General features: G+C 38.4%; 1 protein-coding gene across 1 annotated transcript; it reads right to left on the minus strand.

Moving 5' to 3' along the window:
• Positions 1 to 5,044: 5,044 nt before the first annotated feature.
• Positions 5,045 to 13,041, minus strand: LOC137025038 (gastrula zinc finger protein XlCGF57.1-like). The gene is made up of 3 exons (XM_067393057.1): positions 13,013 to 13,041; positions 10,772 to 10,926; positions 5,045 to 8,757 (listed from the first exon to the last, which is right to left on the minus strand). The coding sequence occupies exons 2-3, from the start codon at positions 10,854 to 10,856 to the stop codon at positions 8,042 to 8,044; spliced, it is 801 nt and encodes a 266-aa protein (XP_067249158.1). The 5' UTR covers positions 10,857 to 10,926; positions 13,013 to 13,041; the 3' UTR covers positions 5,045 to 8,041.
• Between the last annotated feature and the right edge of the window lie 3,767 nt (positions 13,042 to 16,808).

A 16,808-nucleotide genomic window follows, 5' to 3' on the forward strand; every position in this document is an offset into this window, starting at 1 on the left:
ACTTTCACCAAAATGACCACAGAAGTTTAGCGGCATAAAATGTAGTTTATTGCTGTTCATTATACATCCAGTAGATGGTGATGTGGTACTGCATAATCACTGTGTAGGCCAGAGATCCTCCATGGGGGCTTGGAGATAACTTAAAATTAATTTTAATATATAAATATAATTCATTAATTGTATTATTAATACGTTAAATTAAATATGCATATTCTGCAATTGTTTTGGAGCAGCCGTTTCTCATCATGCTGTGTAAAATACAGACTGAACGGCAGCTCAAAACACCCAATCAGTAACATAGTACATGCAAACTACATCTCTCAGTTGGATTAACAAGTTGAAATTGTAACAAGTATAATATTACCCAAATTGTATTAGCAATGCATTATATTACTGTGTTACAGCAAAAAGTAATTATATTACTGTAATATAATTACTTTTGTAATGAGTAAGGTTATTTTCAAACCATTATTGTAAGTGAATCTTAGTGCTTCTGAGCTTAGAAATATCTCTTCAATGTCTTGTGCATCAGAGGTGGATAGGTTCATTTTTTGTGTAATGTGTTTTTAGTAATGAATCTTGATATGATGGAATTTGAGACTGTAAGAGAAATTATATTACAATCCTTTTCTATTTTTTTTATACCATTGCACTTTGTAATATAGTTTGTGGTGTGAACAGTGAAATTGCTGTTTTGGAATAAACTACTCGTGTTTCCGGACACTGTTTTTTGATGTTTATTCGGGCTCCTGTTGATTTTAACTCTCTTGGGTCTGAGGGTGTTTTTGGGCCTTGGTGAATTGTTGACATGCCCTGTGTCACAGACATGCCAGGCTCTTCACTTCACCAAACACATCGCACTCCCTCTCCTGAGTATTGATCAGCAACACCTGACACTCATCAGCACTCATTAACACTGCAGCATAAAAACACGCCAGAACACTCAGTCACTGTCCGGTCTCGTTAAGACATACTTCCAGTTATGCTTACCTTACGGACTACTTACCTGTCTCCATTGCCTTCCAAGATCCCTCGTGTTCTCCGTGTCTTCAGTGAGTGCCTCCTGGTATCCTCCATTCCTCGTCTGTCAGCCATCCTTGTAACCTGGAGAGAAGATCAAGTTCAGTATCACTGTCTTGATAGTTATCTGCTATGAACTTTATCTGCATGGACTTACCTGCACTCTGCCATAACTCTCTGGTTGTTCAATAAACATCACATACACTTTTACCTGTGTCTCCGTCCCCTTCTTTGTGTAACACCCTGACATTTGGTCTTTTTTCAGTTGCTTATAAACATTTTATTGGCTAAATTATGATTACACTGTATACACATTTAACTCTTTTTTTCATTAGCCACACATAAGTCACTGAAATAAGGCCATATAACAAATAATAAACATTTGTTAACAAGACTTTTGAGAACTAGATCTTGTAGTCTAGAGTTATTCAAGATGGTGTGAAAATCATCTTTCCTGCACAGGTTCGTGATTGTCTACATAGATGACATTCTCATCTACTCCCAGAGCCTGGCCGAACATCGCCAACACGTTGCAGAGGTCCTCCAACGCCTGAGGGACTTCAACCTGTTCCTGAAAGCAGAGAAATGTACTTTCCATCAGCCCTCAGTGCAGTTCTTGGGATACAACATTGACCACAGTGGCGTCCGCATGGACGAGAGGAAGGTATCAGCAATTAAGGATTGGCCCCTTCCCACAACTGTCAAAGAACTACAAAGATTCCTAGGATTCGCCAATTTCTATCGAAGATTCATCAAGAGTTACAGTACCATCACTTCTCCACTCACCAACCTACTCCGTGGAGAGCCCAAGTCTCTGTCCTGTAACCCTGCAGCAAAGAAAGCCTTCGAGGACCTCAAGACCGCCTATACGACCGCTCCCCTCCTTGTTCATCCTGATCCAGAACTTCCCTTCGTGGTCAAGATCGATGCATCCACCACAGGAGTGGGAGCAGTCCTGTCCCAGCAGCAGGGGAAACCAAGTAGACTCCATCCATGTGCCGCCTTCTCCCGCAAACTCAACCCGGCGGAGATTAATTATGACATCGGCAACCGGGAGCTACTCGCCATCAAGCTCGCCCTGGAGGAGTGGAGGCATTGGCTCGAAGGAGCCCGTCATCCCTTTCTGGTGTTAACCGATCATAAGAATTTGGAGTACCTGCGTGAGGCAAAAAGATTGAATCCACGTCAAGCAAGATGGGCATTGTTCTTTACGCGATTCAACTTCACCATTTCCTATCGTCCTGGTTCCAAGAATGTCAAAGCCGATGCTCTATCACGTATCCACAGTCCCGAGGAAAGTTCTGAAGATCCTGAGTCCATTCTTCCAGAGAGCCTCATTGTCAGCCCCATAACCTGGTCAGAAGAAACGCTACCCGAGTCCAATGCCTCCACCAACACTCCACCGGGTTGCCCCCCTAGGTCTGCTATACATCCCACGGACACGATGCATTCCCATCATCCACTCCCCTCACGCGTCGCTGGGCACTGGCCACCCAGGGGTCAATGAAACCCTCTCACTGCTAAAACAGCGCTTCTGGTGGCCCAACATGGCAGCGGATATCAGGAGGTACGTTAAGGGGTGCAGGGAATGTGCCATATCTAAGAGCCCCCATCATCTTCCCTCCGGAAAGCTACAACTTCTGCCCATTCCAACTTGCCCGTGGTCACATCTAGGAGTGGATTTCATCACAGATCTCCCTGTCTCCAATGGACATACCTTCATAATGGTTGTGGTTGACAGATTCTCCAAGTCATGCCGATTGATTCCTCTCCCAGAACTTCCTACAGCAATGGCCACAGCCGAACTCCTCTTCAATCATGTTTTCAGGTACTTTGGATTGCCTGAGGATATAGTGTCTGACAGAGGACCACAATTCACCTCCCATGTCTGGAAATTGTTCTTCAAACTCCTAGATGTGACCATCAGCCTCTCGTCCGGATACCATCCCCAGACGAACAGGCAGACGGAGCAGAAGATAAAGGAGATTGGCCGTTTCCTGCGTACCTTCTGTCATGGCCATTAGGACTCCTGGAACCAGTTCCTGGGCTGGGCCGAGTACGCCCAGAATTCCCTCCATCAACCCACCACTGGTCTCACCCCTTTCCAGTGCGTACTCGGCTATCAGCCCCCACTGTTCCCCTGGGATGGGGAACCATCAGATGTCCCGGCAGTGGATTACTGGTTCCGGGAGAGCGAGAGGGTCTGGGACTCGGCGCATCTCCAACTCCAGCGGGCCCTCAGGAGATGCAGGTTAACAGCGGATCTTCGACGTTCCCAAGCAACTGTATATCAGTCTGGAGATAAGGTCTGGTTATCCACTAGAGACATCTGGATGCGACTTCCCTGCAGAAAGCTGAGTCCCAGACTCATTGGCCCCTACACCATCCTCAGACAGATCAACCCAGTCACATACCAGTTGCAACTACCGCCTTAATTCAGAATCCACCCCACATTCCATGTGTCCTTGTTAAAACCTCACCATCCTTCTGTTATTCCCTCCACAAAGCCTGGCGATGCAGAAGAACCCCCCCTTTCTATCATCGTGGAGGACGGAGCAGCTTATCTGGTCAAGGAGATCTTGGACTCCCGTCGCCATGGTGGTCACTTGGAATATCTTGTTGACTGGGAAGGATATGGCCCCGAGGAAAGATCATGGGTTCCCAGAGTTGACATTCTTGATCCGAGCCTTCTGGAAGACTTCCATGCCAGACATCCCAACAGACCAGCTCCAAGAGGCAGAGGCCGACCACCACGTCGGCGGGATCCTCGGTCCTAAGGAGCGGACCATGGAGGGGGGGTAATGTCACAGACACGCCAGGCTCTGCACCCAGCCAATCACGTCGCACTCCCTCACCAGAGTACTGATCACACGCACCGGACACTCATCACCATTCCAATCAGCAGCACTATAAAAGACACTCACAGTCACTCAGTCATTGTCCGGTCTCGTTAACGCATACTAACCTGAATGCTTACCTTACGGACTACTTAGCTGTCTCCAGTGTGTCTCCCAGATCCTCTGTGTTCTCCAGTCCTCCGTGAGTGTCTCTGTGTAGCGTTTGCTCCACGTCTGTCTGCCTTCATCGAACCTGGAGAGAAGATCAAGTCAAGTATCACTGTCTTGATATATCATCTGCCTAGAACTTCATCTGCTTTCACTCACCTGCTCACTGCTCTGGTTGTCTCAATAAATGTCGTAAACTGTACCTGTGTCTCCGTCTCTGTCTGTAACACTTGAGGCAAAACAATGGTTCAAACATATTTTAAGATATGTCAGTGCAAGTTACTTTCAGTTAAACAGCTTCAACATGCATTTAAAGTCTAGGACTAGCTTAAACCTTGTCTGTGAAACCGGGGGTAAGAGATTGTAAGTTAATCAGGATTTGGGAAGCAAACCCAAAACTCTGTCGCTTATTACTCTAATACAATTAAATTTTGATTTTCAGCCTGGAATAATTGTGTGGGAAGCAGGACGAGGCAGAGGGGTGTGAGAACGGAGTGAAGCTGGTGGCATGAATGGTAATGAGCGTCACCTGTGTACCACACAGGTCTCGTTTCTCAAGTTGGAGCTTTGGAAGCATAAAGGGAGGAGTGATGACATGACGGATGAGAGAGGACCAGGTCTGGACTGTACGTTGTGTTTTATTTATGTTTGTGCAATTAAGATTCTTTGAAGACATGCTAACATCACTGCTGAGCAGCGGCAGACAGTTTGGGGAGCACAACACTTGTTAGTGTTTTCTTTAAATTTGAAACTGTTGATTTTGAAAGGTTTTGATATACTCAGACCAACAAACTCAAAAGAGAAAAAAAAAGGTATGGTGCATGTAAGGGTACGTTTAAGAAATAAATTGTTGAAGGGGGGTCCTGGGGTATCCTCCACCTGGAAAACATTTTTGTGATTTTAACATGTAAACAAAGAAAAGAATTCTGGTGCACTCTTGACAAAAAACAACAAAACAAAAAAAAACAACATTTGCTTTAAGTTAAAAAACAAACATTTATTGACACTAGGGCTGGGCATTGACACAAATTGCACAAATGCATTAGATTTTGATTCAGAAGCTTGCGTTCTGATTTCGATTTGATTACCTTCAATTCCAATATTGATTCATTTGGGGCCTATCAGGTAAGTTACATTACATGGCACATTTTCTAGAAAAAAAAATCTCTCTCTCTCTCAACTAATGCTGTAAAAATAGAGGGAACCACAGTTTGTACATCATTATAATATTAAAGGTTAAAATTGATTTGTAACAAATTACACATGAGAAATTTTTATAATAACATACAATTATATTTCTACTCATTTTTTATATAGGCCTTTTATGTAAGCTAAATATGACAGCAAATATGACATTTGTTAAAACAAGCTGTTTTATTGACACCTTTCTGCAATTGAAACACTGTCTGATCAATTAAATGTGACATGATGAGGATTTCGGTAAGTTGTACTGTTTCTTTCAACATACCTTCAGATGTTCATTCATGTATATTTCATGTTATAACTAGTAAAGTGGAAGAGATTGTCAGTTAATGTGCGCTCTACATGATCCGAAGCTCTACAGTGATCTGTCACACCACAGAGTACCAAGAAAGACTGCGACACCTGGAGGAGATGTCCATGGTCTCACTTCAGTCTATGGGAAAGTAGCCCCTTTTCAATTCTTGTGAGGGTTATTGTGCTTGCAAAGAGAATTTGCAACTAGTTTGCAGGAATATATACTTCAAGAGAAATCAAAGAACAAACTCGTGTCATGTCATTTCAGAAAAAAAGCAGCCCATTAATAGGTTGGGCTCCAAATTCTTTGATGAAACAGACACTTTTTCCTGTTTAATACTGTAAAGCTACTTGCTTAAAAACAACAACAACAACAACAACAACAACAACAACAACAAAAAACAATTGTATAAATTACTTTATAAATAAACAGAACTTGGCTTGACTGTTGTGTTGAATTGCAGATCTGGTGTAAAAATCCACATTGATATGATCAGATGCTTACACAAATGTTGTTTTCTCATTGGGTTTTTATTATTGAAAAACTTAGTAGCATACATTTACATATTCATCTAAATGCCACTTGGGATGTTTGCTAAGTCCGGTGCTCAAATATTTTGAACCTTTTTAACCCTTAAGCAGGGCACACATTTAACGATTGTAAGGCCGATTATGAATGTAATTTGATACTTACGACTGATCATGTCCAATCGCGCCGAGTCAGAGCCAGTTGCGTTCAGTCGGTGTTTACAGTTGGTGCTTAAAATTGTGCAGTGTGCTGCATCTAACGATTCTAGTCTTAGAATTTTAGAAACAGTCATTGCCAGTCCTCCTCACAAAGATTCTTCACAAATTTGATAATTCCCACTTCTTAAGTAGTGATTACGAGCAAATCACATTCAAGTTTCGAACTGGGGGGCGTTCAATTTTTTTCAAGGAAAGTCATCTTTACAATAGCGCTGAGAGCACGTGAAGGCAGCATAATATTTGCGACCAATGACGTCTCTGTTTCCTTGGAGACTGTGTCAGGCGATTGTAAACAAGCGGCGAAATGGCGTCAAAAAACGTTTGCAACATAAAAACACATTGGACAACAGGTATGGAAGAAAAACTGGTTGAGTACGAATGTCTATACAACATATCTTCGAAGGAATACCATAATAGAAGTGATAAGGAAAGAAGCTGGTCGTGTCAGGTAACGTACAGGGCCGGATTATCCATAGACGGGATTGGGCGAGTGTCCTGGGGCACCAGCCAATAGGGGGGCAACAAGTGATAAAGATAATGACTAGACTTTTTTTTTTTTTTTTAATCATGTTTTGTATATATATTATTTATCTGATACGGACGCAAAATTAACAGTTAATGATACAGTATATACAGAGAGAATATAAAGAGCCCTGCCCCTTTGATCGCGAAAGTGAAAGTGCCCTTTGAGGTCGCATTGTGGTAGTATAGCAGTGTTTCTCAACCCTGGTCCTGGAGGACCCCCAACACTGCAGGTTTTGTCTTTCTCCCCAATTAAACACACCTGATTCAACTCATCAGCCAATTAGAAGAAACTCCACTACCTGAAATGAGTGTGTCAGACAGAGGAGACTTGTGCAGTGTTGGGGGGCCCTCCAGGACAGGGTTGAGAAACACTGTAGTATAACGTTACTTCTGTGGTTATTTAATGGTCTGTACACAAGTCGAACAAGCTTCATTGATGATCGCAGCTTGCTTAACAACGGCCGACACCACCGGAGTGCAAGCCCTAAAAATAGATTAATTTAACAAAGTTTACTCACCTCAAATTCTCTCTGTAGAGAACAAAGTCCATGGTGCCTCACCAGCCAAGACCTCACACATATCCTGCGTGTTTTTCCTCTTTTTTTGTTATTTTCCGTACAAATATAGCTGCAGATGAAGAGCGCCAGCTGTTTGTTTACATCCATTTTCAAGATCCCGCGCACAGTGTGTTGCTTAGCAGCGGTCTCAATCGTAAACGTTTGTGTTCTTCTCCGACTGTCAACGATTAAAATCGGCTCCAGTCGAAGGAAACAATCGGTATGTGTGTTCAGTTAAGTCTTAGAATGTTACAGCTAATCGTTAGGTGTGTCCCCGGCTTTAAGCGAAGAACCAAAAACAACTTATGTGAACCTCAAGGTTTTCTTTATTATTATTATTATTATTATTATTATTATTATTATTCTTTATTATAGTCTTTCCACAGTGATGACACATGAAAGGCTTCTCTCTGCTGTGAGTTATTATGATTCCTAAGCTGATTCATGTCTGTGAAACTGACTCCACAAACAGTTCTCTCATACATGAATACTCATGTGGTACTTTAAGGTTTCTACACTGACCACATATAAATGGCTTCTCGCCAGTGAATTCTCAAGTGGTCTTTAAAGTGACTTTTCTGATTGAAACTCCTTCCATACTGTTTGCAGGTGTAAGACTTTTCTTCATTGTGAATTCTCATGTGCCTATTAAGGCTTCCTTTAATGGTCATGTGGGCATTAAGGTTTCTTTTATTCTTTTATCGGTTGAATCATTTTCCACACAGTTGGTAGGTGAAAAGGCTTCTCTCCATTGTGAATTCTCATGTGCCTATTAAAGCTTCCTTTATAAGTGAATCTGTTTCCACACTGTTGGCACATGTAAGGTTTCTCTCCAGTGTGAACTCTCATATGGACTAGAAGGCTTCCATGTTTAGTGAAACTCTTTTCACACTGTTGGCAGGTGTAAGGCTTCTCTCCAGTGTGAACTCCCATGTGGACTACAAGTTTTCCATGTTCATTGAAACTCTTTCCACACTGAAGGCATGTGTAAGGCTTCTCTCCATTGTGAGTTCTCCTGTGCCTGTTCAGGATTCCTATTTGGTTGAAACTTTTTCCACATTGTTGGCAGGAGAAAGGCTTCTCTCCAGTGTGAATTCTTATGTGGTCTTCAAAGTGTCCTTTCTGTTTGAAACTCTTTCCACACTGAGGGCATGTGTAATGCTTCTCAGTGTGATTTTTCATGTGGAATTTTAAGTTTCCTTCTTTTTTGAAACTCTTTCCACATTGTTGGCAGATGAAATTACTTCTAGTCCCTGTCTTTTGCCCCTTTTTTTGTGATGAAGTTTCTTTAGTCTGTAAGCAAATAAGAGATTTTTCTCCAGTAATAAAATCACAGTGATTGTCATATTGATCTTTCTCTTCCATTTCATTCATTACTTCACTCTCCTCTTTCAGTACCATCAGGTCTAAAGTGAAAAAAGACAAACAAGTAAACCTCAGTTTATTGGCACAAAACAAGACATCAAAACATTTGACATGTAAACCAACTGCAAGAGAGCGCAGCAGAACAAAACAAGAGAAAAACAATCAATATACATAACACAATTTAATATTTAAAATATAATTTAAAGTATAAAAAAAGTTAATGTTTAAGTATTATTAAAAATAATTTAGCAGAAAACACGTATCTGAGAAGTATTTCAATCAGGATTTAAACCCTATAATTTCATAGAAACTGCTTGTTGAAGTTAAAAATGACCTGATCTTACCATCTGATTGTGTATCAACTAGGGCTGGACAATAATTTAATATCGATATATCGCGATATAATTAGTTTCAATAATGGTTATATGATTTGTAAATGCATTGCCGTTATCTGAAGCAGTTCCACCTGATAGAACATTCTGAGAGTCAGAAGATGAGGCACTAGGGGTGTAACGATATATCGCACTACGAAATATCGTGATGCAAAAATGTTACGATATGTATCGTAGAATGATGCCGTTACTTTTACGATATGACTGCAGTCTAATCTTATTGATTGAGCTGCTGACGTGATCTACTCTGCAACATGGAGGTGGCAGTGAGAGAAGCCGGGTTGTCACCGCATATCAAGGGTGTGTCTCAATCAGCTCTCTAGTTCAGTAAGTGTTTTGCGCACACATCGAATCTTGCAAGCAGGTGTGAATGTTTCTCGCGTCAGTCTATTGCTTGGTCGCGTGAGAAAAGTCATGGCTTTCTTTCACCGCAGTGCCACAGCAACAGCTGTGCTCACAGAAAAGCAAAAGATGCTTGCGATGCTTTGCTTTAAGAAGTTCTGACATATTGTGTCTTTTCCGTGTGCAAGTCAGTTATTTCAAATGTAGCTGCGCGGCATAATGGAAGCAACGCGGTCGCGATGTGCATGCGGTGCATTGTCCAGGCGCATCGAGATGAAAAATTCTCAACTTTTCAGAATGCCACAATATGACAGACATCAATATTTTTAGACTCGATATGTGAACGGTCCCTTAGGATTCTTAATCCTAAGTTCATGTGAAATGTGAAACATTTTTTTTCCAGTGACAGACAGACCTATTTAGCTGTTAATGTGAATATAGAAGGTTTTTATTAAACCTTGAAATGTGATCTTGTATGTACAACAAAGAAAGTTATTAAAATTTGTTAATGTTTCAATTTGTTCAAAATATTGTGATACATACCGTATCGTGTCCTGAGCATGTCGTTAAACCCCTATGAGGCACCATAAAAGATTAAACTTTTATTTTTTAAACCTTCTGAAGCAAAGTAATGGGTTTGTGTAAAAGAAATATTATGTTAAAGTTATGAAGTAAAATATCTAGCTTCCGCTAGACCACCTTCCGTATTTAAGTTACACTTTTTCCGTGAGTTGAATAGAAAAGGCATAGGACATAGCGTAAGATTTTTGAACTGCAAAAGTTTTACTTTCTTTGTAACGAAAATGAGGGCAGTCTGGCAGAAGCTAGATATTTTACTTCATGGATGCACTTTCTTCAGCTCATACTAGTGACCCCCATTCACTGCCATTATAAAGCTTGGATGCGTCAAGATATTTATTAATATAACTCCAATTGTGTTCATCAGAAAGACGAAAGTCATATACAGCTAGGATGGCTTGATGGTGAGTAAAGCTTGGGCTAATTTTCATTTAAAAGTGAACTAATCATTTAAAACGCCATCTTATATTCAGAACAATACAGTGCATAATTTTTTTTTTATTATTATTCTAGCTTCATGCATTTTTTAAACAACACTTTAATGTGTGTTTCATTAATAAAAAGCAACTGTTTTGAACTATTTAACATTTTTGTCAAAGACTACTACTCGATCATATTCAGAACTATGATAAAAACGGACAGATTGGGTAGATGGGTATCACTCAAAATATCATTCATTTCTGTAGAGCTGGACATTAATGTGGATCAAATGACTGAGTTCAGCTTTGAGAATGAAACCAACCTGTTCGTTCCTCAGTATCTTCATGTTTCACTCTGAATGTTTCTTCAATCTTCATGTCTTCACTCTCCTCTTTAATAAACACCATCTTTATAATAATGTGTCACATGGATCTCAGTCGATTCACCAGGAGTTTTTCTGTGTTTGGTCCCTCTGTCCTGTTTAAGTTGAGAATAATTAACAGATAGAAAAATAAATCCAAACTGAATCTCTGGGTGCGTCTCAATCCGCTCTAGTTCAGTAGTTCAGCGTACTGGTGAGAGAGTCAGTCTGGGGTGTGTTTCGCAAAGCGTACTATGGTCGCAAGTTCCATCGTTACCAATAGAGTTCAATGGGACTTACAACCATAGTTGGCTAACGATGCTTTCGGGAAACGCACCCCAGAGTGAGAGTTAATGGACTTAAATTATCTGATTAAAAAATATATATTAAAAAAAAAATTATACAGAAAGTTCCTATTTATTATAATTATATTTCACATTCAATTATTTGTACATCACATTTAATAGATTACACTTTCAATAAAAACATTAGCAGTTGGTTTGTAAAAGTTGTCATCACATTAGTGTTTGTTGTTCTTGTTCATTTACACTGTTTGAGCAGCTGGTGGCGTCAGTGAGAGGTGAAACTTTCTCTCTCTCATCTCTTCTTTCTAGTACCTGGGGGTATTCCAGAAAGCAGGTTATGTGACATACCTGGTATGTTTAAGAGTAAGTAAGCGGATAACCTCAACTTTCGGTTCCAAAACGGAGGTAGCTTTCAGGTTATGTAAGTAGCCATAGCAACTTGCTTTCTGAACATAACAACTCAGAGTTCAGGGTATATGTGACTGTAAGTTAACTTTGCTTTCTGGAATACCCCCCTGAATTCATGTTTATGATAAACTGATTCACGTTACGAAATGAGACGCTCCTTTTCTGTTACTCATGAATGGATGTGATTTACTCCCAAAAAGATCGTCGACACATTTCAAATGATATTCATCTTGTTTTAGATCTTTTAGATTACTCAGAGTTGGTCAATGATGATGCACTTATTTTGTTTTTAGATTTTTACAAGGCATTTGATACAGTTAAACATGCCTTTATGTATGATGCTTTAAGACGATTTGGCTTATGTCCAAAATTTGTGAAAACTGTACAGACCCTGTATAAAGACATCAATAGTAATGTATCCTTGTCTAATGGAACTTCTCCATGTTTTGTCATTGGGAGAGGCATCAGGCAAGGATTTTTGTTAGTTGCAGAGCTTCTTAAACTTTATATAGTGCACTGTTCGAATATTGAGGGCATCCAAATAACAGACTGCACTATTTTAATCAGTCAGCTGGAAAATGATACATGGATCTTCCTCAAGGATAAAAGACAGGTCCCTGTTATACTAGAGACATTTAAACTTTTTTCAGATGCTTCTGGCCTCTCTGTTAATCAGAGTAAATCAGAGATTATGACAATTCATCATTCTAATATTCCAGCTGTATGTGGAATTAAGGTAAAACAAACGGTTAGATATTTTGGTATTATAATAAATGTTTATATGAAAGCGTTGAAAATAATTTACATAAAGCAAAATTTGGAGAAATAGAACTGAAAGTGTAAAATATTCAGAGAGTGGACTTAACGTTCTTGATTTCAGCACTCTTAATATAATTTTTAAAATCAATTGGATAAAACAATGCTTAGCCCAGAATTCTATATGGTTTTATATCCCCAATCTGCTCTTTGAAAAAAAATATATGGTGGATTAAAATTTTTACTATTGTGTGACTTCAAATGTAGTAAACTTCCCATCAAATTATATAATTTTCACAAGCAATCTCTAGATGTATTTATTTTGCAATTGTAAATATTCAGAATATTCAGAAGACTTTTGGAAGCAGGTTTCTATGATGGTTTTGATACATTCTACAAAATCATTAAAATAGATACCAGCTCTGTTATAACTGAAAACACATTAAAATTGATTCTTCTTCTTGGGAAGTTTCATATACATAAAACTAAAGTAATGTCTATTACACCATAATTTATTTTTTCTGTAAAGACCCTAAAATATTTTATGACTCATTGAACTCAATTAATAGAAATAAGAAGTGTATAAAAACATCTTCTCATTTTCATGCTCTATCCTGTATCATGTAAGATCTGTTTTGTGTATTCCCGATTTTTGTTTGGTTGTTTGTTTGTTATTTATGTTAAATGTCATTGTATGTTTTTCTGAAAGTATGAATAAAAGACCAAAACAAACCTTTCCTCAGCTGAATCACAACAGATGCAGGAGTGCAGCGCAGTCTTATGACCTCACACCACCAGACCAAAATAAAAGTCCCATTCACATGCTGCTGTGAATATATACTGTATAAAATATATTCAAGAGGATATTAAGAACTAACAATGAAAGAGTGTGAGAATTTGTCCAGTAGGCAAAACTGTAATGTTTAGGTGCAGAAACCATTTATACCAGATATTACATTATTAATATGCAAATATCTACAAATGTGGTTTACGTGTTTAAAATACATGTTAAAAACTGTATATGACTTAAAGCAGAGTTCATATTATGTGTCATTTTGGGGTGGGTGATATGACCAAAAACTTATTCTGAGATATAAGACATTTTAATTCAAATAACAATATATATATATATATATATATATATATATATATATATATATATATATATATATATATATATATATATATTGATATGTATGTATAGAACAAAGAACAAAGAAGCGAATTACACACAATAGTACAAATGTAACCAATCCCACTCGCTCCGAGCGCAGTCATTAGTGTCAGTCACTAGCGCCTCTTGAGGTTTACATGCACAGGTCTTACTGCCTCACGTCCGTTACACAAATACAACAGATCAAAGACAGAAATGATTTAAGTTTGTCAGGTACAGTAGGTTTCTTTAACATAGTAAGAAATACTGACAGAGGTCATAATTGAATGGGATTGGCTCATCTTTCAGGAAGGTCAAAGGTCATCGTATAGATCACATGGGTTGCTCATCTAATGAGTGTTTGACATCCTCTATTGAAACATTACACTTCATCAAAGGATACTTTGTGATTTTATGAGAATATATGTACACAATTGAAAACATGCTGAAATGTTTGAAAAAAATGTTGTGATATTAATACTAAGAGTTTTGAAAATGTACCAATTGCTTGTGAAAATTGTGCCAAAGGAATTTAAAAAACTAATTTTTTTATGGTGTTCTTTGGTCACTCAGTCAATGTCTTGTTTTTAGCAATTTAGTTTTAGCAGTTAGCAATGGAGATGGCTGAGCAGGACATCGGTACAGCAGAGGATGTTATGTTCTATGCAGACCTGCTTCTGGCTCAAATGAAAGTGACTATCTTTAGTTATACAGCAGTCTGCTCATTTTACAAATAAATGGCATTCATACAGTGAGTTAATGGGAGAAAACCCACTGCTGTTGTGTTGGTTGTTGTGTTTACATGTAATGTTGACTATCTGTCATGCAGAGAAAAGCAAGATGAGAAAAATAATTTTTTTTCGTTCTTTCTTTTTGACTGAATTACCAAACCAAAATAGAGCAAAATAAAGGTGGCTGCCATTTCAGTTCAGCGGAAATGTGTATTTGCATTTTGCATGGGAATAGAAAATCAGATTCATATCCAATCAGCTGAGACTCTATGTGGCCAAGTGTAAATATCAATATCAAAACCATAATAGTTTAATATCAAAACCATAAACTGATTCACAAAAAAAAAAAAAAAAAAAATTAGCAAATTAAATGATTAAAATGTGCATGGGCCAGACACAGTAGAGAATGCAAACAATGCCACTGACAACATCATTGTAGGAAAAAGTTTCATTGATCCAGCCTGCCTTGGATTTTTTTATACTGACGTACCAATGCTACATTGACACAGTAAATTAAACATACCCTTTTACATACCTTTCACATACATACTTCTTTTAATTTTGGCATTTGTTAAAGGGTTCATGAATTGAAAAATCAAAATTTTCTTGAGCTTTTAGAAGTTAGAAGTTTTAGAACTGAAAGCTTCCTTTTTTTTTTTTGTTTACTTTCCAGTTTACTATTTAGGTAAGTTAACCTGAAACTACACGAAAAAACGTGAAATAACTATTTACTTGTTATTGATATTATGCCACAGTGGTTCCCAACCATGTTCCTGGAGGCCCAACACTGCACATTTTCGATGGCTGTGTCCGAAATCACTCCCTATACCCTTAAATAGGGCACTATTTGAGGGGACAGCCATTTGTAGTGGTGTCCGAAACCATAGTGGACGATGTTGAGTGCAGTCATTTAATCCCACAATGCACCGCAATAACGAGTGTACAGCCGATGCACGCTCAACAGCTTGAGAATACCCATAATGCACTATGAGAGTCGTGTGCTGAATGAATTCAGGAGATGGCGCCCGCAGCACTTTTTTACGTGGTAACGTTCATTTTCAACACTAGATCATAATCAACGCTATTAAAGTTACTTAATAACTTGCAGCAAATCAATTAACCTGAATTTATGAGTGTGTATTTGGATGTCACCTGATTATAACGTTGAAATTACTTGTCATAATGTTAATAAGCTAGGGTTTAAATTCGTATTAGCTAAAATTACAAATGTTATTACTTTAACGAAAGCTGTTAATACACTAATGTAAATTTTGTAATTCCCCACACTGTGTTGATTCACTGCCTTCGACACTGCTTTGTGATATTGTCTTGAATATGACTTTAGTGAAGGCTTAATGACTATATATTTTTTACAAGATGTTTATTTTCTTTTAGTGACCCCATTTGAGGTTATCATGGTCACGAGTTGTGACCCATCCACCATGTCTGCAGCTTAAACTGTAAGTACTAGTCTTGGCTACTTGACATTTGACAGCTGATCTTACAATGTCCGTATTAAAAGAACAATCAAATAATAGACTGCCATCTATATTTTAAAGCTGCCATAGAACACATTTTCACAAGATGTAATATAAGTCTAAGGTGTCCCCTGAATGTGTCTGTGAAGTTTCAGCTCAAAATACCCCATAGATTTTTTTTTAATTAATTTTTTTAACTGCCTATTTTGGGGCATCATTAAATATTCGCCGATTCAGGCTGCTTCCCCTTTAAATTCTCCTGCTCCCCGCCCCCAGAGCTCGCGCTTGCCTTAAACAACATAAACAAAGTTCACACAGCTAATATAACCCTCAAATGGATCTTTACAAGATGTTCGTCATGCATGCTGCATGCTACATCAGATCATGTGAGTACAGTATTTATTTGGATGTTTACATTTGATTCTGAATGAATTTGAGGCTGTGCTCCGTGGCTAAAGCTAACATTACACACTGTTGGAGAGATTTATAAAGAATGAAGTTGTGTTTATGAATTATACAGACTGCAAGTGTTTAAAAATGAAAATAGCGACGACTCTGTGAATACAGTAAGAAACGATGGTAACTTTAACTACATTTAACAGTACATTAGCAACATGCTAACAAAACATTTAGAAAGACAATTTACAAATATCACTAAAAATATCATGATATCATGGATCATGTCAGTTATTATTGCTCCATCTGCCATTTTTAGCTATTGTCCTTGCTTGCTTACCTAGTCTGATGATTCAGCTGTGCACAGATCCAGACGTTAATACTGGCTTGAATGCCTTGAACATGGGCTGGTATATGCAAATATTGGGGTCATACATATTAATGATCCCGACTGTTACGTAACAGTCGGTGTTATGTTGAGATTCACCTGTTCTTCGGAGGTCTTTTAAACAAATGAGTTTTACATAAGGAGGAGGAAACAATGGAGTTTGAGACTCACTGTATGTCATTTCCATGTACTGAACTCTTGTTATTTAACTATGCCAAGATAAATTCAATTTTTAATTCTATGGCACCTTTAAGGTGTTGCTCGCTTTATCTGTGTTCTCCCACATGTGACAGCATTGTCAACATAAAAAAATGATCTAACTTTCATGGTTAAATTCTTAATTTTCATTACCAAAAGCATTTATTAAACTCATTTTCCTTCCA

Source organism: Chanodichthys erythropterus, chromosome 8 (assembly GCF_024489055.1).
Source record: "Chanodichthys erythropterus isolate Z2021 chromosome 8, ASM2448905v1, whole genome shotgun sequence".
Lineage (NCBI taxonomy): Eukaryota > Metazoa > Chordata > Actinopteri > Cypriniformes > Xenocyprididae > Chanodichthys > Chanodichthys erythropterus.